Genomic DNA, 26,064 nt, shown 5'->3' on the forward strand with positions numbered 1-26,064 from the left:
TGAATCTTTCTTCCTTGTAATGACTTAATAGTGATTTCTATCAGGTGGAGAAGAAATCTTAAAACCCTAAATACTGTTTTGGGCTCTCTGGTAGGTTTTAGGGGGGGAGTTCCCCGGGAGGTAAATGGGAATGCCGTCCAGCTTTGGCAAATTCTTAATGAAACTAATGAGTTTAATAGACTGACCTTATTACTCCTATTAATTTATGACCTCATTGCAAAATTATCTGCTCGTTGTTTGCTAAATTCTTTATCAGTCTTGAGAAGCTAAGTCTCCTCTTTAGTTCCTGCTGCAGCCGTGACAGTTGTCTCCCTTTCATGTGAAAAGAGTAGCCTCAAAGGCCCCTGAGTAAGAATGAGTAGTGGCTGTGGCAGTCTGTGGACATCAGGAATAATCTAGGGATCTTTGGCCTAAAACATGTCAAGATAAGACGTGGCCTCCTATACCACGTGAATAAAATAAAAAAATAAGACTTATTTGCTTATCTAGCACACTTCTTGATCTCACAAGGAATTGCCTAGTAGGGTGATATTTTACTCACATTAACCTCACTCTTAGAACCTGGAAAGGACAGTGTACATTAGGTAACACCTTGGGAGGAAGAGTAGGAGGGAAAAATCTTTGTGCCAAAGTCTGGTACTGGAATTTTACACCAGAGTCACCACTGATTTGCTTCGTGAGCCTTCCACTCAAATTTGGTTCTCGCTGTCATTTTTGCCCAGAGATATGCTGAAGACAGAAGGAAACAAAAGATCTCCCTTTGAGATCTTAGGGTGGCAGGAACCCTGCGTGCCCAGGAATGTTATTTGCACTATTTCCGTGCTCATAGTTGGGGCATCAGGCAAGTCTAACAGCCTGGCAACTCTCTAGAGCTGGAGCAAGGCCACACTCTCCTTTGAGGAGGATACCAGGTTTTCAGACTTTTTCATAGGTAGACCTATGAATGTCCAGATTGCTGGTGAAAGGAATAGCAACTGATTTAGCATTGTAGCTTGTGATTAGTCAGGGCCCTGGATCCCTGGGTTGCCCAAAAGGAACTTTAGGGCCGTGCTTAGGGAGCTGCCCACATTCCTGGTACCACCTGTTTCTGTATTAAGCAGTACAGGTTGAAGGCATGAAAGCAATTGGTGAAGAGAATCTACACCTTTGGAAGTGCAGTTCTTTAGCATGTGGGCACTCTGTTGCAGAGTGCATCTCTCTCCTCTGCGTGGGAGAATAGACGAGAGGCCCTAGAACAGTCTTGAGCCATTTAGAAGGCCTTTCCCCTCAGATTTGCTGCTCTTGGAAGATTTCTCTGGAAAGGAACCAACCTATTCCCAAGGCTTGGAATGGTAATGTATTTATTTATAGCTTTCTTTTACCCTAAATTTTTTTCTTTTTTTTTTTTTGAGACAGAGTTTAGCTCTTGTTGCTCAGACTGGAGTGCAATGGCTCGGTCTCTGCTTACCACAATCTCCACCTCCTGTGTTCAAGTGAATCTCCTACCTCAGCCTCCCGAGTAGCTGGGATTACAGGCATGTGCCACCATGCCTGGCTAATTTTATATTTTAAGTAGAGATGGGGTTTCTCCGTTTTGGTCAGGCTGGTCTTGAACTCCTGACCTCAGGTTACCCGCCCTCCTCGACCTCCCAAAGTGTTGGGATTACAGGCGTGAGCCACCGTGCCTGGCCCCTAATTTTCAAACTAATACATTCTTGTGTCTCACAAATGCAGCAAATGCAGGAAAATGCAAAACAAAAGAAATATGAGTTCACCTCTCGGTTTCCATGGTTACTCATTCTTAATGGTCTGGGTTTTCTGAGTGGCACACTCTGGCACTCTGTGGCGTTTGCCAGATTGGTTCATGTAAGCAAGTCAACTCGATTAAGAGAATTAGACAGCCACCTTAAAGGGAAGGGCAGAATTTTGTGCCTCTCTTACAGGGACATTCTCAACCAAAATTTCTCCTTGCTAACTTATTAGGAGCCAGAATTTTGGTTTTAAGTTTATTATTTCACACATGTTCACCTGTCTTTTCTTTCTTTTGTAAAATGTTATATCCTTGAAAATGCATGTTTATCTTACCTATTAGATTTTTAAGCTCTCTGAGGATTGTTACTTTTGCACAGTACCCCATTATATGTAGCACGATCTTTTATAGAATAGGTGCTGAACCAGTATAGTAGTCTGATCTTTTAAACAGTATCAGTGTTCTGAACTATGACAGATGTCCTAATTCCCTACTGGTAGAGAAGCTAAATCATAACCCCAGGAGGGCTCCATTCTCTGTTAAGATATAGAGATCCCATTCTCATCCTTAAACTTTTGAGACCTGAACAGCTTGCACTATTTGTAAGAGAAAATGTCTTAAGGAGTCATATACTCTGTAGGTCCTTAGGAAAGTGACACTTGGCTGACGCATCTTTACATTTACTATGGTAATAATTTAATTAATTTCTATTAAATGGAAAACCTCAGTCCAGGTGTTGGGTACAGACTGTGACACAGTTCCTGCCCTCCAGGAGTGACCCTGTCCAGTGGGGACAGCAGGTGGCAAACAATAACTGGCTCTAACGCAATGTGATGAGTGCTGTGCCAGTGGCACTGGTACTACTGGATGGAGCACAGTGGAGGGGATAATCATTAGGCCTAGAGTGCTGGGAAAAGCTTTGTTCTTCTTGAATGTCAACCCTTAACAGGTTTTGGTTCTGGTAGGGAAATGGATGGATCAGTGAAGATTGGCTTCAGAATTATAATGTATTCTTCAAGTTAGAAATACCTGAATAGTGACCATCTTGGGTCCATTAAAAAATGTTTTACACACTGCCTTCTGTGACTTTCCCTCACTACTTCTTACAAGTAGCCAAGTTTTGAATCAACACCCTTTCTGAGTGGTGTCCCTTTTTCAAAGGAATTATGCCACATTGCTAAGTTGGTATTTTCATGTTTATTTTAAATTTTAATAGATAATATGTTCACATGGTTTGTAAGTCAAAAAATATAAAAAGACAGCCAGTGTAAACTTTCGTGGTATAAAAATGTAAGTCACTTTCGCTTTCACTAGTTCCAAGTAATTGTTTGGGTATTCTGTCTCCAAGTACTAAACCCTGAATGTGTGAATAATCACTTTTATTGGTCTTCTTGTATATCGTTCCTTCCAAAAGTTCTTTTTGCAATTATAAGAAATAAAAATGTTAGCCTTATAATGGAATTGTTGAAAATGGAATCAGGCATCAATGTTTGGATACTGATGTTCAAATAATAACCACCAGCAGCAGAAATAACAATCATATCTTCAGTAAATACACTTTATATTTGACAATGTACTTCTTTTTTTTTTTTTTTTTTTTTGAGATGGAGTCTCACTGTTTTTGCCCAGACTGGAGTACAGTGGCACAATTTCGGCTCACTGCAACCTCTGCCTCTTGGGTTCAAGCAATTCTCCTGCCTCAGCCTCCCAAGTAGCTTGGATTATAGGCACGCACTACCACACCCGGCTAATTTTTGTATTTTCAGTAGAGATAGGGTTTCACCATGTTAACCAGGCTGATCTTGAACTCTTGACCTCATGTGATCCACCCACCTCAGCCTCCTGGAGTGCTGGGATTATGCGTGAGCCACCATGCCTAGCCAACAACGTATTTTCAAATACATTATTTCATTTAATCTTTAAACAATCCTGTGAAGCAGGTATTACCATCCCAGTTTTGTAGTGGAGGAAATTGAAAGGGTAGGGAATGAAAACTGTTATTTTTGAGCCCCCATTTTGTCAAGTCCATTAGGAACTTTCAGTAGTGACTTGCCCAAGATTACCTGGCTAGTAAGAGGTAGAGAATAGATTTGACCTTAGGTCATTTAATGAACTTTATATGTGCGTTGTGTATACTGAACAGTAGTTGAATAAATGAAACTTGGACTTCTGGAGGCTATTTTGTGCCATAAACCTACCTAAACATTTTCCTTTTTCTTTTTCAGCATCTACTACAAGCCTTAGTGGGTCTGATAGTGAGACCGAGGGGAAACAACACAGCTCTGACTCTTTCGATGATGCATTCAAAGCAGACTCCCTTGTGGAGGGAACTTCTTCTCGCTATTCCATGTATAATAGCGTCTCCCAGAAGCTTATGGTATGTCAGCACTTGGGTTGGGTTTCTCAAGCCCCACCAGCAGAGTGAAAGAAGGGCAGTTTGTATTGGTATGAAAAGAAGAAAAATTTGGCCATAGGTTTTTCCTTTGCTTATCAGCTACTGAAATTTGGCAGAATGTGACCCACTTCTTGATAGAAGTATCTATCATGTTTGTATCATCTATGGGCAGCGACTGCTTAGGCCTGTTTCTGCTGTCCTGTCTGGACTGGATCACCTTTTCATATCCATAGTAATGAATTCTTATTATTAGCATGTGAATATACTTCCCTAAACATGGATATTTGTCAGTGGATAAAGAAGCTTCATGCTGTGAATTTTTGCTCTAGTGAGTGGTGTCAAAAGAAATGACTAAAATCCTGTTCACTCCCAGATGCCTAAAATAAATGGGAGTATTCCATTTATTCTTTTTCTGAAAGAAGGCCCAATTATTTTTCCCAACTTTCATACCTAATTGATATATCACAAGGAGAATGTGACTAGGAAGACCTGCTCATATTCCTTAGTGTATGTGCAAATGTTAGAGAAATCCAAGTTTACCTTCTGTCTAGCTTTAGAAATATTATAATTGGGCCAGGCGCAGTGGCTCACATCTATAATCCCAGCACTTTTGGAGGCTGAGGCAGACGGATCAACTTGAGGTCAGGAGTTCGAGACCAGCCTGGCCAACAGGTGAAACCCCGTCTCTACTAAAAATACAGAAAAATTAGCCAGGCATGGTGGCAGGTGCCTGTAATCCCAGCGCCTCAGGAGGCTGAGTCAGGAGAATCGCTTGAACCCGAGAGGTGGAGGTTGCAGTGAGCTGAGATCGCGCCACTGCAGTCCAGCCTGATTAACAAAGTGAGACTCCGTCTCAAAAAAAGAAAGAAAGAAAGAAATATTATAGTTGACTCCTCCATTTTCTCTTGGATTCATTTAAGAATGAGAATTGTCACTGCTAAAGCCATAGGTCAGGATTCTAGTTTGCAGGGCACAAGATTTGGGGAAGTTAAAGATGGAAAGGCTTGTGACTCAGTTAGCTTGTTTGACCTGAGAGAAATATTTGTGGCTACCATAGGAATTCCATTCAGCTCTTTAGCTGGTAATGCCGCTTTCAGAGGGAATACAGACCCTCCAGGGAAATTTAGATCTTCTTAGGATTGGAGTTTTTTTTATTAGGCAGGAGTCTGTGGGGTTTGGGATTCAAGTCTCTAATCTTTGGGTATATACCTGGGCCCAGTAACTCTAAAGTTTAGTAAGAACTTACAGATAGTTGTGGCATTTAAAAAACTGTTTCTGTCCCAGGGTATTATAGCACTTCCCATACCTCACTTTTATATGAGGCAAGTTTTTAATCTCTTGCAAAGCCAGTTATCCTTGCCTAGTAAGGCGGTTTGACTGGATAAGGGTAAGGTACAAGTTACTTGAAGCGGTTCCATTTTAAATTATGTTCTCTTTATCACCTCTACTCTAGATCTATTTCTCACTTAATCAGACAAATTAACAGATGTCCAATAAGATTCATTAACTACTCTGGGTGCTTTTAATTACGGCTATGAGGTCCCATCTCATTTATCCAGTTTCTGGTTGCCATAGACTTTAACCTCCAAAACAGCCAGCCACTGGGCCCACAGTTATACTGTAGTTATTTATTTATGCTTCTTTTCTTCATTAGGCTAAGACAAACTTTAGACCTTACTCGTCTTTATTTCTTAGGATTTAGCACACTGTCTGGCATGTGATGGGGTTAAATAAATGTCTGTTGGGGCTGGGCACGGTGGCTCACTCCGGTAGTCCCAGCACTGTGGGAGGCCGAGGCGGGCGGTTCGCGAGGTCAGCAGATCGAGACCATCCTGGCTAACACAGTGAAACCCCGTCTCTACTGAAAATACAAAAAAACTAGTCGGGCGTGGTTGCGGGCGCCTGTAGTCCCAACTACTCAGGAGGTTGAGGCAGGAGGATGGCATGAACCCAGGAGGTGGAGCTTGCAGTGAGCCGAGATCGCGCCACTGCATTCTAGCCTGGGGGACAGAGTGAGACTCCGTCTCAAAAAAAAAAAAAAAAAATGTCTGTTGGACTTAATTAATTGTGCTCCATTACTTTTTCAGGCCAAGATGGGCTTCAGGGAAGGTGAAGGATTGGGTAAATACAGCCAGGGTCGGAAGGACATCGTTGAGGCTTCCAGTCAGAAAGGTCGAAGAGGCTTGGGTCTGACACTCCGGGGCTTTGACCAGGAGCTGAACGTGGACTGGCGAGATGAGCCAGAGGTAAGTGTTAAAGGGAGGAGGAGATGGAAAAACCACTGGTGTTTTTGGATGCATGACTTTAAGAAGCCATATAAACAAGCTAGAAATCTCCAGAGGCAGTACGAGCAAAGTGGAATTAGTTTTTTACATGGAAAGTACTGGGGATATCCAGAATGGAAAACAGAAGGCTGGGGGAGATATGGTGGGATGTGGATTTCCTGTTGCATCATAGGACTGTCTAAGACCAATGGGTAGAAGATGCTTGAAAAGCAGAGTTTGGCTCCATAAAAACTTTAATAAATAGTTACAGCTCTCCACTAGTGGACTAGGATACCTTGTGAGGCAGTGTGTTCTCTCTGCTGAAAGTGTTCAAGCAGGCCGAGGCAGCACCCACTCTCTCACTGTGTGAGTGACTGGAGTAGGTGCCTTCTAAGAAGATCCTTGTACCTCCACAGGTTTATGCCATCCAGGTTCCAAATGGGTGCTTTTTTAATGCCACATTGCTTTTCTACTGTGGGTGTAGTCTGCTTACTTGGGTACCAGTTTGTTTTCACCCTGAGGATCCAAAGAAACTCTCATTATCCCTTTTCATGGCACAGATAATGTGAGATTTTATTTTATTCATTTATTTATGTCCTGTCTTACTCCACAAAGGATCTGTAGTGGGTACAGTAAAAACACCTAAAAATAACATTGAGATATTACCATTATAGAGTTGAAACTAGAGAAAATGGAACTCAAACATCTAGCTTTCTGCATAGTTGCTGTAGTTCAGCTTCAAATGTGGCTCTGAACTCTGGAAAATTGATATTTTATTTGTCTCCCTAATGTTCCAGTTCAGGAAAGAAGTCACGTGAATCTGCACGTGATAAAAGCCTAATAAGTCTTCTGAGTAAGATTCTGACGAGTGAGGAGCTCTTGGGTTCTGGGGCCAGTCTCGCTGTTGCCTTGTAGTTGTGGGCATTGAGACCAGTAGACTGGCAATGCGGAATAGGGTAGATACCTGCTGCTGGTTGCTGATTGTGGGCTTTCATCTCAGAATTACCTGGTGGTTTCTATGTCTTCATTCGTGTTAAAACAAGAATCCACATCCTTTCAGTGGGGCAGATGTTGAACTAACATTGCTAAACTCAAAATCTGAAATCACCTTATAGGCTGGGCGTGGTGGCTTACGCCTGTAATCCCAGCACTTTGGGAGGCCGAGGCGGGTGGATCACCTGAGGTCAGGAGTTCAAGACCAGCCTGACCAACATGATGAAACCCTGTCTCTGCTAAAAATACAAAAACTAGCTGGGTGTGGTGACTCACACCTGTAATCCCACCTACTCGGGAGGCTAAAGCAGGAGAACCATTTGAACCTGGGAAGCAGAGGTTGCAGTGAGCAGAGGTTGCGCCACTGCACTCTAGCCTTCCAGCCTGGGTAACAGAGCGAGATTTTGTCTCCAAAAAAAAAAAAAAAAAAAAAAGCCCCAAAGTAAGTAAAAGTTTGTAAGTAAAAGTAAAAGTTAGGTCAAGTGGGGCTGAGTATGGTGGCTCACGCCTGTAATCCCAGCACTTTGGGAGGCCGAGGCGGGCGGATCTCAAGGTCAGGAGATCGAGACCATCCTGGGTAACACAGTGAAACCCCGTCTCTACTAAAAATACAAAAAATTAGCTGGGCATGGTGGCAGGCACCTGTAGTCCCAGCTACTCCGGAGGCTGAGGCAGGAGAATGGCGTGAACCCAGGAGGCGGAGCTTGCAGTGAGCCAAGATTGTGCCACTGCACTACAGCCTGGGCGACAGAGCGAGATTCCGTCTGGAAAAAAAAAAAAAAAAAGAGAGATAAGTGTCAGTTGGCAGCCACTTCTTTACAGCAGGTGAGTCTGGGTGTCCAGGGGTGGATATCCAATCCTGGAGTTACCACAGGATACGTGCTTAGTGGCTACTGCAGCCTAGGAATGTAGAGGACAGGGTATGACCCTCTGGACAAAGTCCACTCTGTAGGTAGTTATAATAGTCAGACTTCCATTGGGACATTGATTGAGTCTGCTTTTTCTTTCCAAGTTTATATGAGCTTCTTGTTCTCTAGAGTTTATAATTTATAACCAACTCTGTCACCTTTATGCTTAAATGTGATAGATTTGACCAGGAGAAGAAGCCATGATTCACTGCCAGATTCATGGACAAAAGGCTTCAGTAATTTTTCTTTTCAACTTTTTCTCTGTTGATGCTGGTTGGCTTGCCCTCAAGACCTTGCTTTGTGATACCATTTTATGCCTTTCAGAGCATGTAATATTACTTTTAATCACATTGCTTCAATTTGCAATGGTGAATCTCTTCTCCACACTTGCTTGGGAGCCAATATGTGAAGCTGCCATGCAGGTTAGCCATCTGTTTAGGTTTTATATTTCATGTTTCTCTATCCTGGTGGCACTTAGCGCTGCCTGCGCAGTAGAATCATCTGGGGACTTCTGAAAACTTATCCCCAGGCCTCACCTCAGACCAGCAGAATCTTATACTCTGGACGTGGGTCTCAGGCATCAGTACTTTTTTTTAGTTTTTATTTTATTTGAGACAAGGTCTTGGACTGTTGCCCAGGCTGGAATGCAGTGGCATAAGCACAGTTAACTGCAACTTCGAAATCCTGGGCCCGGGATATCCTCCCACCTCAGCCTTCTGAGTATCTGCAACTACAGGCCTGTGCCACCATGCCTGGCTAATTTTTTGGACTTTTTTTGGTAGAGACAGGGTCTTGCTGTGTTGCCCAGACTGGTCTTAAACTCCTGGCCTCAAGCAGTCCTACCTTGGCCTCCCAAAGCATTGGAATTACAGGCATGAGCTACTGTGCCCAGCCCCAGGCATCAGTACTATTTATTTTATTTTATTTTATTTATTTTATTTTATTATTTTATTTTGTTTTATTATGTTATGTTATGTTACGTTATGTTATGTTATGTTATGTTATTTTCAAGATGGAGTCTCGTTCTGTCATCCAGGCTGGAGTGCAGTGGTGCGATCTCGGCTCACTGCAACCTCCACCTTCTGGATTCAAGGGATTCTCCCACCTCAGCCTCCCAAGTAGCTGGGATTACAGATGTGCATCAGCACGCCCGGCTGATTTTTGTATTTTTAGTAGACACACGGTTTCACTGTGTTGGCCAGGCTCGTCTTGAACTCCTGACCTCAAGTGATCTGCCCACCTCAGCCTCCCAAAGTGCTGGGATTACAGGCATGAGCCACCATACCCAGCTGCATCAGCACTCTTTAGAAGCACTGCAGATGATCCTAATGCACAGTTTTGGCCTGATAGGAAAGTAATTGAAAAATTAAGAGGAAGCAGCCATTAGAGATGTCAGTTTTTGTTCTGTCTTAGAATGAATGGGCTAGGAATCCTATTTACCAGTTTCTGGATTGTTTTGTGAATAACACTTTGAAAGGAATCAGGAGATGAGACTCATTGTCATTAAGTCTGATATACTTATCTTGTCATAGACCTACATCATACGTGATAACTGCCTGTTTACTTCTCTGTGTCTTCACTGCTCTGATTGCAAACCCCTTTTGCCAAGTACCATGTCCTATTTAACTCTGCATTCTGAGTGCTTAACACATAGTAGGTATTCATTAAATAATGATGGAACAAATGAAAGAAACCTTAGGTTTGAGAAGTTTCTAAGGATTCTAAGCAGAATTGGAGCTGGCCTTTAGAAGTTAAACTTTAGAATTGTGGCTCTCACTTCTCATGTCTGACCACTGCATTTGGCTTCAGCAACCTGCACCCTTTTCGGTCTGTCTCAGTCCCTTTTGATTGTTTTGGGTAAGTCTTGATGAGTTGGGGTTTAGGTTTGAGGGTCTGTCATACTTGTCTTACTAGCCTCTCTTTTGTTTGTAGCCCAGTGCCTGTGAGCAGGTGTCATGGTTTCCAGAATGTACCACTGAAATTCCTGACACTCAGGAAATGAGCGATTGGATGGTCGTGGGAAAGGTAGGCTTTCAGGAAAATGTACCCTGACTTCTTGGCACCCTCTTGACTTCAGTTGCTCGAGTCTGGTATGTACATATACTTGCAGTTTAAGAAAAATGTGAATCTGACCATTCACGTTGGTAGGAATAAAGCTGTGTCAGGAGGGAGTGTCATGAGCTTTACAAGTATGCCCCTTGGAGATATGGCAGGGCTTTTTCTTTTCTCCGAGTCATTTAAATTATAAGGCAGACAAAATGTATAATCTCTGTCTTCTTCATGGATGCCTTTTGAAGTGGCTTATCATACATATCTGTGTATATTCTGATCACTGCTAGATGAAAGGACATTGTCCTCAGAAAGTAATGATGGAATTGTTACAGAGGGAATTTGTTTAATCTTCTTCTGGAAAATTGTGAGAATAAAGTAGATGGCCACCAAATCAATAGGTCTAGAGGGCAGTTCTCAAAGTATATGTGCTCCCGGGGATCTCTAAGACCCTTTCAGGGAGTTCACAAGGGCAAAACTGTTTTCATAATGATATTGAAAAGTTATTTGCACTTTTCATCCTCATTCTCTTGCAAGTGTCCAGTGGAATTTTCCAGAGGCTATGATGTGATATTATAACAGATTGAATGAAAAAGCAGAGAGGAAGCTCTGTCCTTCTATTAAGCCAGATGCTGAAGAAATTTGCAAAAATGGAAAACAGTACCACTGTCCTCACTAATTTTTTTCTTTTTTGAAATATGATTATTTTTCTGAAAATATATTTCTGTAAAGTATTTATGTTAACATTAGTCTTTTAAACTGAATTTAAAAATATTTTTAAAATCTCAGTTTTAATTTCAAATATAATTATTTGAATTCTAGATAATAGATTATCTATCTATTATCTATCCCGCATAAACAAAAATTCTTTAGGATCCTCAATAATTTTTAAGAGTGTAAAACCTGAGACCAAAGAGATTTTCACTGGTTTAGAAGTGGCTTCACTCATGTGGGGGTTGCACTTGATATCCCCGTGAGACCCCTTAACGTCCCTGTTTTCTGAAATGCTACCAGGTCAGTGCCTAGTATCATGCATTTGTACTCATCACAGAGTGAGAGGCTTCCTGGTGGAAGGGCAAGCTTTTGTCATTTGAGGCATTCCCCATCCTTCTGCCTCAGTGCTCCTGAGTTAGACAGCTTGAATATCTCCTTCCTGTTTGATGTTCCCAGCCTCAGCATTCATGAGTCTTGTGTCCATATAGTGCTCTACTCAGAGCTCCCGGGGTGGGGGTGAGGGGGTGCTTCATCTCACAGCCATCTGGAGAATAGCCAGAGGGGTTTAGGATTTTCTCTTTCCCACCCTTCAGGGATTGATGTTTCTTCGCAGAGAACCAAGTCCCTTCTTGCTTTACTTACTTAGAACCCTAATTTCTTCCTTCATCCCTGACAGTTGCAGTCATATGTGGTCATTACTTACTGCTTTTTTCTCCCTGTAGAGAAAGATGATTATTGAAGATGAAACAGAGTTTTGTGGGGAAGAGCTGCTTCATAGTGTGTTGCAGTGTAAGGTAAGGTCTTGTGGCTAGAACCAGATATGAAAACCTTGTGGGAGGTGATTTGCTGGACTTTTCCATTTATCCTTTGAGTTGGTTGTGGGAAGGCTAAAGTTAAGATTTTTACTAGAGATCAGATGCATAGCTTGGTTCATATCTGCAAATTGTCCTTTTCTCGGGTGACCATTCTGCCCTGTGGGTGTTGTGCTGTCCCTGTGGTCAGCAGCCAAGAATGGATCCGCCTAACCTCAGTGGGTCTGTTCATTGTAATCCTGAGAGGGCCTGGTATAGCAAAAGGTTTGGAGTCTTTCTTCAGCATCAGATAGACCGGGATTCAAATCCAAGATCTGCAACTTTCTGCTGTGTGAACTTGGCCCAGTTGCTTTACCTTCTCTGAGTTTGAGTTTCCTCATCTATAAAATGAGGAGAAAATACTCATTTCTTGGGGTTGTTGTGAGAACTAAATGAAATAGTGGGTGTGAAGTACCTGGGTAAATGTTAGCCTCCCCTTGATACTTTTTGGCCTAATTGAGAATCACATTGTCTGTGGGCAGAATGAGTCAGGGAAACTGAGGAGGAAATGGGTTGGTGAAGAAGTCAGGCCTCAGACTAGCCTCACAGATTTTACTTTTTGGCAGGCATAGGGTTGGGAATGTCCATAAGGTGACTGGAACTCAGGTAATGTGAGGATTTTTTTATCTAGAGAGGAAATTGGTCAGGGGAGTTTGAGAGAAGGGATCGCTACTGTGTGGTAGATGCCATCAGAAAACGCTGGTCTTGTTTGTTTGTTTCTCCTCTCTCTAAGTGAGCTCTAGTCAGGTAAGCCTTCATACCAGAACTTTGATCCCTTGGAGAGTAGCTGCTGGTATGGAATGGAGAAACAGATTTACTATGAAGATTAGCAATTCCCAGAGGTGGCTCTGTGTGTAGCAGCGGGTGCTGTTTTTTAACCATTTGCCATGTGCCAGGCACCTGCTTACATTGTTTTTGTTTTTGTTTGTTGTTGTTTTTTTTACCAATTTACCGGCAAGGTAGTTGAGCAAGTGATTAAGCAACCTGTCTAGGGTCACACAGTGAGACATTTCAGAGCTGAGATGCCACAGGAACCTTGTTCCTTGGAGGGCTGTGAGTTGGGCACTGCAGGCTCTTAAGATCCCTTTCCTGTCCTGGAGCTCACCTTGAGGTTCTGATTCTCTGGGCAGAGCGTGTTTGATGTCCTGGATGGGGAAGAGATGCGGCGAGCTCGGACTCGGGCCAATCCCTACGAGATGATCCGAGGAGTCTTCTTTCTAAACAGGTTTGCTGACATTTCCCTCCCCTCCCCTGATGCTCCCTGCTCTACCTTTTCAGTTGAGCCTAGTACATCTAGTACTTTTCTGTCTTGCTTTATTGCAGGGCAGCAATGAAGATGGCTAACATGGATTTTGTGTTTGATCGCATGTTCACAAATCCGCGGGACTCTTATGGGGTGAGAACAAGATTCTGCTTTTGAATTCATGGTGCTAAGTGGGTTTAAGCTTCAGTGGCTCAGCCATTGCCATTTGTTCAATGCTAGGAGAGTATTCTGACTGTGTGATGGAGATATTTTGCTTTGAGCTCCTCAGATAGGGTCCCACAGTGCTTCTGTGGTCCCAGGAGTGAAGCAGTTGTCTCCAGGGCTTCAGTCCTGGAATCCAAGCCCCTAACCCTACAGAAGGTAGAGTGAAAGGGTGAATATCGTTTTTATATAGCAAGCTATTTTCCAGATTGAAACTTGGTGACATCACCTGATCTGGGTGCTGTTTCTGGTATGAGAGGGGGGTACTGGGAAATATGGTTTGAGTGTTGGATGAAATGTGGGCATTTCAGTGGGCCTTTTCACTGATCTATTTAAAATCAGTGTAGTATCTGAAAATCTAGCCTGTGTTGTTGGAATGTGGTGAGGAGGGACATAGCATTTATGAAGCAGGAGGGATTACTTAAGTTTACACCTTCTTTGGGCCTCAGCTGCCTCATTCTGAAATGAGCTGTACTAACCTGCCAGAGGGCTGGGGTAGAACCAAAAGGCTCTTAAGAGTTGTCCCAGCACTGAGACTGTAATTTTAGACTGAGCCACTTTCCTTCTCTGCCTCTCTGAACAAGCTTTGCGTGGGATCGTAATTATAAGGCTTTAGCCCTTTTCAAGAAGTGGTAAAGCAAAATGATTTTCTACTCTGCTGCATCTCATTTCTCTGAACGTAGACTCTCCATAGTGATAGAGAAAGAAAAAAAAGGAAATTTCATTCTAGAATACTCTTCAGGGTTTCAAAGCATTTTTACCTGGTCCTAGAAAGTTACTTTTCTTTGACCGTGACAGGGCCAGGAGCCAGCTATCCTCAAACCTGTTTCTGCTTCACTCACCCTCATTCCACTAGACCCCTGATTATCCACTGGCTAAAGAAACTTATTTTCCAAGTTCTTTAATGTTTCAGCTCCACCTACCTAACTGCTTCCTCCTTGCTGGCAAAACTGGCATGTAGCCCCTCCAGCCATTACTCATTTTTCGCTCCCAGGTCTCCCTCCTCTTTCCCCAGTACCAGCAGGCAGCACAAAAGGGCTCTTGGAATTAGCATCTTGAGAAAATTAGGTTGATATAATGTTGATTTAATTTTCTGAGCTCCAAATGATTTCCTTTAAACCCCTGCCTGGCAGAGGAGCTCTGTCAAGCTGATGGGAAGTCACAGTGTCTTTTTTGGCTTTTGAATATAAATGCCTCTAGCAGCTGGTATCTGGTTATTGCGTTTTGCTGTCATGAAAATGAAGTAGGCATCAGGATCGTACCATTCAGGTCGAGGGTAGAGACGTTAGTTACATAGGAAAAGGCAGCCGTGTTTGTAATGCTTCAGGCAGCTTCTTGACCTGAATTGATTGTTAGTGGCCACGGAGAATTGCCCTTTCAGAAATGTTTCTCTACGTTCCACTATAAAAAAAGTGATTTCTCATGAGCCCCTAGTGTTTTATTCTCTCTTTTCATTTCCGTTTTCCCCTGAAGACCAGAGATACAGCCAAGCCCAACAGGCTTGGTGTGGTTTTCAGGCAAGCAGAGACACTAGAACAGTCCCCAGCAGAAGAGGGAGTGGCTGAAGGCCCAGGCACACACCCACATTTGGTAGGGTCGTAGTGGCTCTTGGATCAGGCAAATTATAGACTAAGAGCAGGAGAATTTGAAGCTTGGAATGTGGAGAGGTTAGGAGGTGATAACAAGTGATAGAGCAGACTCTGAAATTTTTTTTTTTTTTTTTTTTTGAGACGGAGTTTTGCTGTTGTTACCCAGGCTGGAGTGCAATGGCGCGATCTCGGCTCACTGCAACCTCTGCCTCCTGGGCTCAAGGGATTCTCCTGCCTCAGCCTCCCAAGTAGCTGGGATTACAGGCATGCGCCAGCACATCTGGCTAATTTTGTATTTTTAGTGGAGACGGGGTTTCTCCATGTTGGTCAGGCTGGCCTTAAACTCCCAACCTCAGGTGATCCACCTGCCTTGGCCTCCCAAAGTGTTGGGATTACAGGCGTGAACTCCCACGCCCAGCCAACTGTGAAGTTTTTAAGTAGGTCTGTGGTGCTGCAGGTTATCGTAAAGGAGAAAGGGGGTGAGGGGCAGAAAATAAAGAAGCTGTAAGCAAGAACTGGAAGAGACAAAGGAAGGAGGGAAATTTAGATCCTTGGAGTATATGGAAGCATATTATAAACTGTTACATTATATCAGGGGTTCATGTGCCTGGGGATGTTGTTGAGACAAGAATACATTATGTGTGAAGCACTGCAGAAGACAACTGAATGTAGACATCATTTGTCTAATTTCCATTGAGTGTACTCGCAGTGCTGCTGTACTCACCACTGGAAAGAGAAAAACATGGAAAGGGACAAGAGTTTTGACTCTGAGGAAGTTGATCTGATTGAGTACAATATCATCTTGCATTGATTTGTTTAATACTTCACAGTTTGTAAAGCTTTTCAATATAGGATACTTTATTTAGTCCTACGACAGCCTGGAGAAATACCTGCATCAGTCCCAATTTATAACTGAGCAAGCTCAAGCTTAATGACTTATATTGTGTGCTTGTCCTTGACTGCACAGGCAGTAAGTAGCAGGGCTGAGAACCCCAGCTGTCCTTCCTGTGAAAAGACTTCCTGGCCATGACCTATAACGACCATACGTCTTGAAATCACAGAACGAGGTCATATTCATGCCCCCTTTTCAGGGGTGAGGTGCTCGCATTGATCATTCTGCATCCATCTCCCAGTCTTCCTTTGGACCAGTGGTTCACTCAGAGGGCACGGCCGGTGGCAAAGAACCTTGTTTTCCCTCTTTGCAGTATGTGTAGGGCTTAAACTTGTGACCCCTGCCTCATTACCACCAGGCTGACTCGAAGATGCTACATAATGTTCTTGGTAAATACCATTAGGTCTTTTTTGTGTGCAAATGAATATAATCCAAAAAGATGAATAATTGATGGCTCAGGAACCAAGAATGCTGGGGTGGCTTAGTAGGGAAGTGGGGAAAGAATGATTAAGACCCAGCATGCCTGGAGTGGGCTTATAACAGGATGATGACATTTATTTTTAGCTAAAGTCACTTTCTCCAGAGACTTTTTCACTATTTTGATAAAGCTAGATAGCTATCATCAGAAGAAAGGCCCCTCTCACCAAGAAGTGATTGGGTTGTAAACGTTAGTATGTCTGTTTCTTTCTTGGGACTGTTTCCCCTAAAGCTTTCTGATCGTTATCTAGCAGCTGCAGAACTTCAGACCAGTACTCAGCCATGCCGAACCTGTAGAGAGGGAAGACTGAGGTCCCTGAGCCTCTTCTGGCTGAGTGTTCATCATGGTCTGAGGCCAACTCTAGTCTTTTGCAGTTACCCACTTGTATAACTCAACCTTTTGTTGTCACCAGTGCAAATGGTTCATCCTCTCTGCTGTAGAGGGTGGGTAGAATTTCACTGTCTAGGGCTCAGGTGTGGGTAAGAGCATACCTAGCATTTGCGTAAAAGAGAAGTATAAATATACAATATGGGCCAGTACTGGGTTCAGCATAAATGTGAGGTTAAGAGATAAAGCTAGGCTGGGCATGGTGACTTACACTTGTAATTCCAACACTGTGGGAGGCTGAAGTGGGAGGATTGCTTGAGTCCAGGAGTTTGAGGCCAGCCTGGGCAATATACCAAGATCCTGTCTCTAAAAAAAAAAAAAAAAAAAAAAAAAAAAAAAAAATGTGCTGAATGTGTGATGTGTGCCTGTGGTTCCGGCTATTCAGGAGGCTGAAGAAAGAGGATTGCCTGAGCTCAGGAGTTCAAGGTTTCAGTGAGCTATTATTGCACCACTGCACTCCAGCATGGGCTGAGTGAGACCGCATTGCCACAGAAAAAAAAAACAAAAAAAAAAACCAAAAAAAAATGCTGGGGAGAGAGAGCGAAAGCTACTCAAGGGGCCACAAATGTAATTATGCCAAAATTCAAGTGATGATTAGTCAGTCCTGAGTTTGCTGGGTGCTCTGACGGTTGCCTGGAAGCTGCTGTTGGTGCACACCAGTATTTCCTTCCCTCTCTGTCTTGTCAGCTTCTGACTGTGCCCTGCCCCAACCCCACACCCAGCACTGGGCAGGAGAAGAAGAAAGGGAGTGCAAAAAAGGAGAAAGATCAAATGCAATGTGGTGTCTTGGATTGGATCCCAAACAGAAAAAGAACATTAGTGAAATCTAAATGAAGTCTGGAGTTTAGTTAATAGTAAGGTACCAATGTTCTTAGTTTTGCCAAACATACCATGGTGTAAGGTGTTAACAAAACTAGAGACTGGCTGAGGGGTACGGGAACTCTGTACTATCTTGGCACCTTTTCTGTAAATCTAAAATAATTCCAAAATAAAAAGTTATTTGGGATTTTTTAAAAGGTGGTTGGGAGAGCCAAGGAGGAAGGGGAGAAGGGAAGACAGAGGCTATGATGGGAAAAGGGAGGTTCCTGTGGCTGGGAGAGGGTGATGTTAGAGCCCCCCAGGCTTTGGTTGGACAGGAAGACGTGAGTCTAGTGGTTAGGCCAACTGGACCCTAATTTAGTTTTGTTGCAGACTGGCTGTGAACAGATTACTTTGTGACTTTGTATCTTGGTGCCTCTTTTTCCTTATCTGTAATGTGGGGCATATTTCTGTTCAGTAGGACTCTTGAAAGGCAGTCTATGGTGAGGAAAACACTCTGAGAAATAAAAAATGTACAGTCAGATACCCATAAAGATTTTTTTTGTTGTTGTTGTTGAGACAGGGTCTCGCTCTATTGCCCAGGCTCAAGTGCAGTGGCACGATCTCAGCTCACTGCAACCTGTGCCTCCCGGGTTCAAGCAATTCTCGTGCCTCAACCTCCTGAGTAGCTGGGTTTACAGGTATGCGCCACCACGCCTGGCTAATGTTTTGTATTTTTAGTAGAGACAGGGTTTTACCATGTTGGCCAGGCTGGTCTCAAACCCCTGACCTCAGACTATCCGCCTCTCTGGCCTCCCAAAGTGCTGGGATTACAGGCGTGAGCCACCATGCCCGGCTCCATGAAGATGTTTTTATGAGGAGTCTGAGCTAGGCCTGGTGATGTGATAGGTGTTGTGGGTATTTTGAGAGTGGGTGAGGCAACACTAAAGGGTGTTGATCACCAGAAGATACATTTCCTGGGTGCTGTGGCCCTGGTGGGAGCTCTGGATTGTACTTGTTGAAAGGCTTATTTTACTCTCCCTGCATTCTCCTTCCTGTTCCCTATTGAGCTGTCTTGTTTTCCTTCCTCTCCCGTCCTCCATTTCCCTTTGCAGAAGCCACTGGTGAAGGACCGGGAAGCTGAGCTTCTGTACTTTGCCGACGTCTGTGCAGGCCCAGGTGGCTTCTCAGAGTATGTGCTGTGGAGGAAGAAGTGGCATGCAAAGGGCTTTGGAATGACTTTGAAGGGCCCTAATGACTTCAAGCTGGAGGACTTCTACTCTGCTTCCAGTGAACTCTTCGAACCCTACTATGGTAGGGACACTGAGGAGGGTACTAGGAGATATGAGGGACAGCCCCTGTAGGGGGACTTCAGGTCAGAAGCAGTTGTTATCCACATAACATGTTTTCTTTCCTGTCTCTTACCCTGGGCTTCACAGATCTTGTCAGAATCTTGGTTTCCTCTGGACTATACCTTTTTACCCTGGGCCTGTAGAATACAGGTCAAACACTCCCTCAGCAGATTCTCATCAAGGCTCTATTAATTCCTCCTTTCAGGAGCGCTCTGCTTTTGTGGTGGCAGGAGATAATGAAGCTGCCTGATCTCTGGCTGAGAACTGGCAGGGTTATTAACAACTACAAACCCATGCCCATCTCTAGTCCTCTGTGCCAGGTGTGGAATGCACTGGGTTGCAGACAGCTTGGCAACCCACAGCAGTCCCTCTGCTCTATGTTGATTGTAATTTGGCAGCAAATCCTAAGTCCTTTCTAAACAGTCCTTATTAAAAAATTGATGCCTAGATGTTGGTGCCCTAACCACAATTTGGGTCTTGAAGAGAAAGTTCCAAGAGTTGATGACTTTTGGTTGGTCAACCCGTTTGGGACTGTGTTTCATTATAGCAGGGTACTATTCTTCCTCCTGGTCCATCACTGTAAGGGAGCCTTGCAGGATGGGCCCTAGTTCTCGAGACACCGGATGCCTGTGTTATCTGTCCCAGAGCACTCGTGTCCCAGCTCCTGACATGTATAGGGCAGATGAACTCACTACGACTCTTGTATTCTGACAGGTGAGGGTGGGATTGATGGAGATGGAGATATCACCCGCCCAGAGAACATCTCTGCTTTTCGGAATTTTGTCCTGGATAACACAGATCGCAAGGGTGTCCACTTTCTGATGGCTGATGGGGTAGGTTACCTTTTTTCCATAGACTGATGCATTAAGGATTTGTTATTTTAGAGGTTTGAGAATTGTTTGTTTTGTCTGGTTCTTTAGCTGCCCCCAAAGGTGATATTTCACAATTCAGATTGTAGGGGATGCATTTTCATTCTTTCTGTACATTTTTTAAATGATAATTTTGTAGAGACTGATGTTGTGGATACCTTTGCCTGGAGTAGGGTGATCTTGGTGTTGCTCCTGGTGGAGGCTGTCTATACATGGTCACCTGTAAGCCTCTCATAGGCTGACAGATGGCCACCTCACCAAAGACGGCAGCACGGGAATCCATGGGAGGCTCTTATCAGGGCTGGGCTAAAGTGAAAGTTCAAGAGGCCTTGTCTACGGGCAGCTGCTTGAGGCACAGAAGGAAGCCCATTGCAGCTTTGTTCAGCAGAAGCTCTCACCCACTAATCTGACAATGCAGGCATTCCTTTCTGGAGTGAGCCACCACTTACTCTAGAGGAAGGACAGACAATGTGGCAGCTGCTCCAGGGTCATATAGCTAGAGTTGAGAAAAGCCTCTGGGGCTCTTTGGGTGGCCTCTCAAGCAGTAGCTGTGTGGCTACTGAAGGAAGGTGGGCAGGATGTCAGCGTGATACCCAAAGATGCCCAGGCTCACTGAAGCACTGTGCACAGCAGGGAACAACAGATGACAGGCTTGGGGCTGGCTGTGAGGAGGGTGCTGCTCTGGCTGAGCAGATGTGGGAGTCTGATAGCGCTTATGAGGCAGCTGTTGCAGTGCGGCAGCTATAGAGTTGCGAACTCGAGGGCTTTCTGCTTCAGCACTTCAGCAGTGTAGAGGGGTGACCCAGGCTTTTTTTTTTTTTTTTTTTAAATTGACTCCATAATCAGACATGTATTTTGAGAAGCATCTTTAAGTCTGGAAGACGCTGCTAAACATTTTTTATCCTGAGTCCTTTAGCTATCACTTTTGTAGAACTGAGTCAGAGAGACCTGGCCTGGTTGGGGCCTGTTTAATAGAGGTCAGTGTCCTTTTTATTTTTTTATTTTATTGTGAAAAACACAAATTTGGTCATCTTAATCATTTTAAAGTGTTAACAGCAGTGTTAAGTCTATTCACACTGTTGTAAAACAGATTTTCAGAAGTTTTCATTTTGCAAAACAGAAACTATACCCATTTAACAACACTCTGCCACCCGATGTCCTCTGGCCTCCTTTACTTTTATGTAAGCCTTACTCTCTGTCTCCTGCTGGGATCTCACAAGGAGGGAGACCACTCTAGAAATAGCATCACACATTCTTTCGGTAAATACCCTGGCCAGAGAGTCTGCCAGCTGGAGAGAAGAGGCACTGTGGTCTTAGGACAGAAAAGGGGGTATTGTAAGTAAAACCTGAGTCAACAGAGAAAGATTACTGTGACTAGGAAGGTTAACTTTTCTCCTGTCACCAGAGTGGGAAGCCGAAGCAGAGTTTTCTCACTGCACTCACTCCCTGGTCTTGTTAGGACTCACCAGAGCATTCTGTTTCTTATGTTGTGGTGGACCTCTGACTAGCCAATATTTTGCCTCTGTTCTGCCTTACTCTTCCCTGGATTCCCATGAGTTAAAACACTTTCTAGACCATCTCCTTGGAAAAGTAGGCTTGGTTCCATCCCCTGGGAATGATAGAACAGGAAAGTGGAGCTGGTCCAGTGGTAGGTCTGAGTCCTGTGCTTACTCCATCTAACAAGCCCAGTGACCTTCTAAAATAACTCAACACTGAGCTGCTGCTTCATCAGTCAGATGGTGATCAATGAAAACACTTCAAGAACTCTTGATGAAGATGAGGTAGTGATGTTATTCTCAGTCCTTCTCCTTTCTCTTTCTAACCCCATTCCTTATGCTCTCATTTCAGGGTTTCTCGGTGGAGGGGCAGGAGAACCTGCAGGAGATCCTCAGCAAGCAGCTGCTTCTGTGTCAGTTCCTCATGGCGCTGTCCATTGTCCGGACAGGTGACACTTCCTCAGCTGTCTCCTCACCCCAGGACCCACTAGAGGCCCTATTGGACAAGAGCATGTATAAGGGGTTGGAGGGGAAGTTAAAAAAATCTGCTTGTGTTAGCTGACAGGTAGCTAAATGAGTAATTTAGGGAGAAAGAACCCTCAAAGTCCCCTTCAAAACTGGTTCTCCCCCTTAAATTGTCTCTTTTAACAGACCCAGGTGCTGGTTCCTTGACTTTGTCATATTTACTCCCAAGACTACTTCACCCATCTCTTGGAATAGACCCATTGGCTGCTTTTGGTGTTTTCTCTCTAATCTAGGAGGCCACTTCATCTGTAAAACCTTTGACCTGTTCACACCGTTTAGTGTGGGGCTTGTCTACCTGCTCTACTGCTGCTTTGAACGAGTTTGTCTCTTCAAGCCTATTACCAGCCGTCCTGCCAACTCAGAGAGGTGAAGCCTTTCTCTCTATATTAGCCAGATTAGTTGGCTAAATGTCAGAACAGCAAATCATGGTGCATCTCTCTGGCATGACCTCTTAAGCTACATTTAAAACCTTGACTTTAAAGAAGTGATGAGAGCCAACAGGATTCAGGATTCCTGGATCTTTTGGTCTTGTGATGTGCCAGTTCAGCTTCTGCCTCCTTCTCCCAAGCCTTATTCTCCATGCTTATGTGAGGGACTCTCAGCTTGGTCCAGGAGAAGGTGACCAATAGTAGGGACACTTCGGGGGGCATGGGCTGGGAAGGGGCAAGGAGCTGCTATCCAAAGGCACTACTGGGGTCCCAGTGTGACACTGCCCACACACAAGGTGAGAGAAAACGCAACTAATCAGAATTGCCGGGTGGCTTGTTACAAACACATATTTCTGGGCCTTCTCCTGGGAGAGTTTGATTCATTAGGTCTGTAATTTGACAGACTCCCCAGGTGATTGTGACACAGCCCGTCTGTCACAGGGAAGTTAGGAACTACTGCCATACAGAGTAGAAATAGAGCTTAACAGGGAAGGATTTGAGGGGAACTTTAGTGCGCAAAGGGTCTGTGTTGTTCTTTGTGCATAGGCCTAAGGTTGAATAGGGAAGTTGTTAAGCTTTGTGATTCCACAAGGGGTTGGGGGAAAGGAATGTATGGGGAGGAAGCCCTTGCTCGGTGGAGTGACAGAGTATCTCCTGCCAGGTATGTGGTGTGCAAGGGCCTGAAGGTGGGCATAGATGACGTTCGGGATTACCTCTTCGCAGTGAATATTAAACTCAATCAGCTGCGGAACACTGATTCCGACGTCAACTTGGTGGTCCCCCTGGAGGTGATCAAGGGAGACCATGAATTTACTGACTACATGATACGGTCCAATGAGAGGTAAGCCAACGGGCTGGTTTTTGCTGGCACCACTGAGGTCCTAAGGAAGACCAGAGAGTGAAAGACTGAATGGTTGGCTCTTGGTATCACTTTGTCAACCCCGACAAATTGGCAACTGAGTATGGTCTGCTGGTTCCAGGGCCGCCTGGGACTTTGGTTAGTTACCCTCAGGGACCCCCATCCTGCTGCCAGGCCCTATCCCAAAGGTGGCAGGTAGGTGCCTGGCTAGTATAGGCCTGCCCACAGGAGCCTGTGTATAGCTGACAGAGAGCAGCCTGTGTCCCTGGAGGCAGGAGTAATTTCCCTTTAATTGCTGCTGTTTGTAGAAGGCCATCATGCTTGTTGCCTGGAGAAGTCCCTGTTTGGAGGCAGGAGATGGATGGAAAGCATGTGTATAACATGCTTTGGAAGTGCCCAAACTTTTGCCAGCTCATGAGTTTCCCAACTGGTGATCCAAATGCTGTTTTCTTTATCTTCTTTGTTTTCCCCACTCCGTTAGTGGTAATAATTTCAAGTTGTGACATTTGGCTTAGTTTTCTCAGTGGGCAGGCCTTAGAAAAAAGTGCTTGGAGATAGGTTGGGGGGTTGTATAGTAGCAGTGAATCAACAGAAAGTGCTCTCTTAGGGGGACAAACAGGTGTTGGAAAGGCCTTAGTTAAGGGTCCAACCTTAAGTCCCCCAGAGAAGTTTGAAGATATAGGTGGCCCTGGAGAATCACAGAAGGGGAAGAAGTCTTTGTCCTATTCTCTCCTATTTTTCCAGTATTGCCTTGTGTTTTAACTTTCCACAGTACTACCATATAAGCTCCCTCATTTTGATAGCAATGGTAGGCACCAAAGTGGAGCAGACAGTAAACTTCAGCATGTTATAGATGAGGAAACAAACAGTCCCCGGGATCCGCCTGGCTAGGGCTTTATAACACTTCTGGGTTATGAAACATGTCTTTTGGCTGAACAAGTGTGCATAGAAGCATGGCAGAACTGGACTTCTTTTCAGTGGTTCCAATAGCACAGAGTATTTAAGCAACTCTATAACCAACCACTTTTCTTTTTCTAAAAAAGTGGAGGTATAATTCTGTAAGTGAAATGCAAATCTTAAGTGTATACTTTAATCAGTTTTGACAAATGCATATAGCCTTGTAGCCTACCATCCCTATTACGATAAAAAACGTGACTGGGCGTAGTGACTCACGCCTGTAATCCCAGCACTTTGGGAGGCCGAGGCAGGCAGATCACAAGGTCAGGAGATCGAGACCATCCTGGCTAACACAGTGAAACCCTGTCTCTACTACAAATACAAAAAATTAGCCGGGCGTGGTGGCAGGTGCCTGTAGTCCCAGCTACTTGGGAGGCTGAGGCAGGAGAATGGCGTGAACCCAGGAGGCAGAGCTTGCAGTGAGCTGAGATTGCGCCACTGCACTCCAGCCTGGGCAACAGAGCAAGACTCATCTCAAAAAAAAAAAAAAAAAAAAGATAAAAACCGTTTCCATCACCTAAGGAAATTTCCTTGTGCCCCTCCTCAGGCAACCCCAAGGTAACCCCTCTTCTGATTTTTATCACCACAGGTTAGTTTTGCTTGTTCTAGAACTTTGTATTTTGTGTCTGGGATTTTTTCCTCATCATGTTTTTGAGATTCATTCATATTGTGTTAGTTGGTTTGGTTTTCTTGCTGACTAGTATTCCATTCCATTGTGTGGGGATTCTTTTGTCAATGGCCACTTGACAGTTTGGGGCTGTTACGAATAAAGCTGATAAAAACAATTCTTATACAAAGCTTGGGTGGACAAATGTTGTAATTTCCCTTGGGTAAATACCTGAGTGGGAAATTCTGGATCATAGAGGAGATGTATGTTTATTTTAAAATACCACATAGTTTTCTAAAACACTGTGCGTGTGTATCATATATATATATATACACACACACACACAATAAAACAATGTATATGTATATAGTATACATATAATATGTATATTATGGCTGGGCGCCGTGGCTCATGCCTGTAATCCCAGCACTTTGGGAGGCCGAGGCGGGTGGATCACCTGAGGTCGGGAGTTCGAGACTAGCCTGGCCAACATGGTGAAACCCTATCTCTACTAAAAATATAAAATTAGCTGGGCGTGGTGGCACATGCCTGTAATCCCAGCTACTGAGGAGGCTGAGGCAGGAGAATCGCTTGAACCTGGGAGGTGGAGGTTGCAGTGAACTGAGATCACGCCATTGTACTCCAGCCTGGGCAATGAGCGAGACTCCGTCACAAAAAAAAAATGTATATTATATATAAAAACAATAAAACAATTTATATACATTGTTTTATTCTCCTTCCGACAAAGTATGAAGTTCTGATTACATCTTTGTCAGCACTTGGTATTATCAGTCTTTTATTTTAACCATTTGGTGGGGTGTAGTGTTACATCATTGTGGTTTCAATATGTATTTCTGTGACAACTGATTATATTGAACCCCTTTGTGTGTGCTTATTGGCTACTTGTATATCTTCTTTTATGAAGTGTTTCTTCAAGTCTTTTGAACATTTAAAAAAATTGATTTGCCTTTTTATTAAGTTGCAGGAATTATTTTACATTCTGGATACAAGTCCTGTGAGTAGCTGGGATTACAGGCACCTGCCACCATGCCCAGCTAATTTTTGTGTTTTTAGTAGAGACAGGTTACAACATGTTGGCCAGGCTGGTCTTGAACTGACCTCAGGTGATCCGCCCACCTAGGCCTCCCAGAGTGCTGGGATTTCAGGCATGAGCCACCATGTCTGGCTGACCTTTGGCTGTTTTTAATTGTTTTTGTTTGTTTGTTTGTTGTTGTTGAATTGTAGGAGTTCTTTATATATTCTGGATATTAATCACTTGTCAGATATGTGATTTGAAAATATCTGGGATTCTGTAGGGTTTTTTTTTTTCCACTGCATTGATTGTGTCCTCTGATGCACTTAAGTTTAAAATTTTGATGTAATCCAGTTTACCTATTTTTTTCTTTTATTCCTTGTGCTTTTGGTGTTATATGCAGGAAATCATTGTTAAATTCAGTGT

At 43.9% G+C, this 26,064-nt stretch overlaps 1 protein-coding gene across 1 annotated transcript in view; it reads left to right on the forward strand.

Annotated features, from left to right (window-relative positions):
• Positions 1-26,064, forward strand: part of CMTR1 (cap methyltransferase 1) — a 49,125-nt gene that overhangs the window by 6,611 nt on the left and 16,450 nt on the right. The window contains exons 3-13 of the mRNA XM_050787595.1: positions 3,955-4,106; positions 6,212-6,370; positions 10,222-10,314; positions 11,775-11,846; positions 13,034-13,128; positions 13,227-13,299; positions 18,628-18,826; positions 19,579-19,697; positions 21,582-21,678; positions 21,988-22,120; positions 22,844-23,023. Of these exons, the coding sequence (XP_050643552.1) occupies positions 3,955-4,106; positions 6,212-6,370; positions 10,222-10,314; positions 11,775-11,846; positions 13,034-13,128; positions 13,227-13,299; positions 18,628-18,826; positions 19,579-19,697; positions 21,582-21,678; positions 21,988-22,120; positions 22,844-23,023 (1,372 nt within the window). The remainder of the gene's footprint in view (positions 1-3,954; positions 4,107-6,211; positions 6,371-10,221; positions 10,315-11,774; positions 11,847-13,033; positions 13,129-13,226; positions 13,300-18,627; positions 18,827-19,578; positions 19,698-21,581; positions 21,679-21,987; positions 22,121-22,843; positions 23,024-26,064) is intronic.

Source organism: Macaca thibetana, chromosome 4 (assembly GCF_024542745.1).
Source record: "Macaca thibetana thibetana isolate TM-01 chromosome 4, ASM2454274v1, whole genome shotgun sequence".
Taxonomy (NCBI): domain Eukaryota; kingdom Metazoa; phylum Chordata; class Mammalia; order Primates; family Cercopithecidae; genus Macaca; species Macaca thibetana.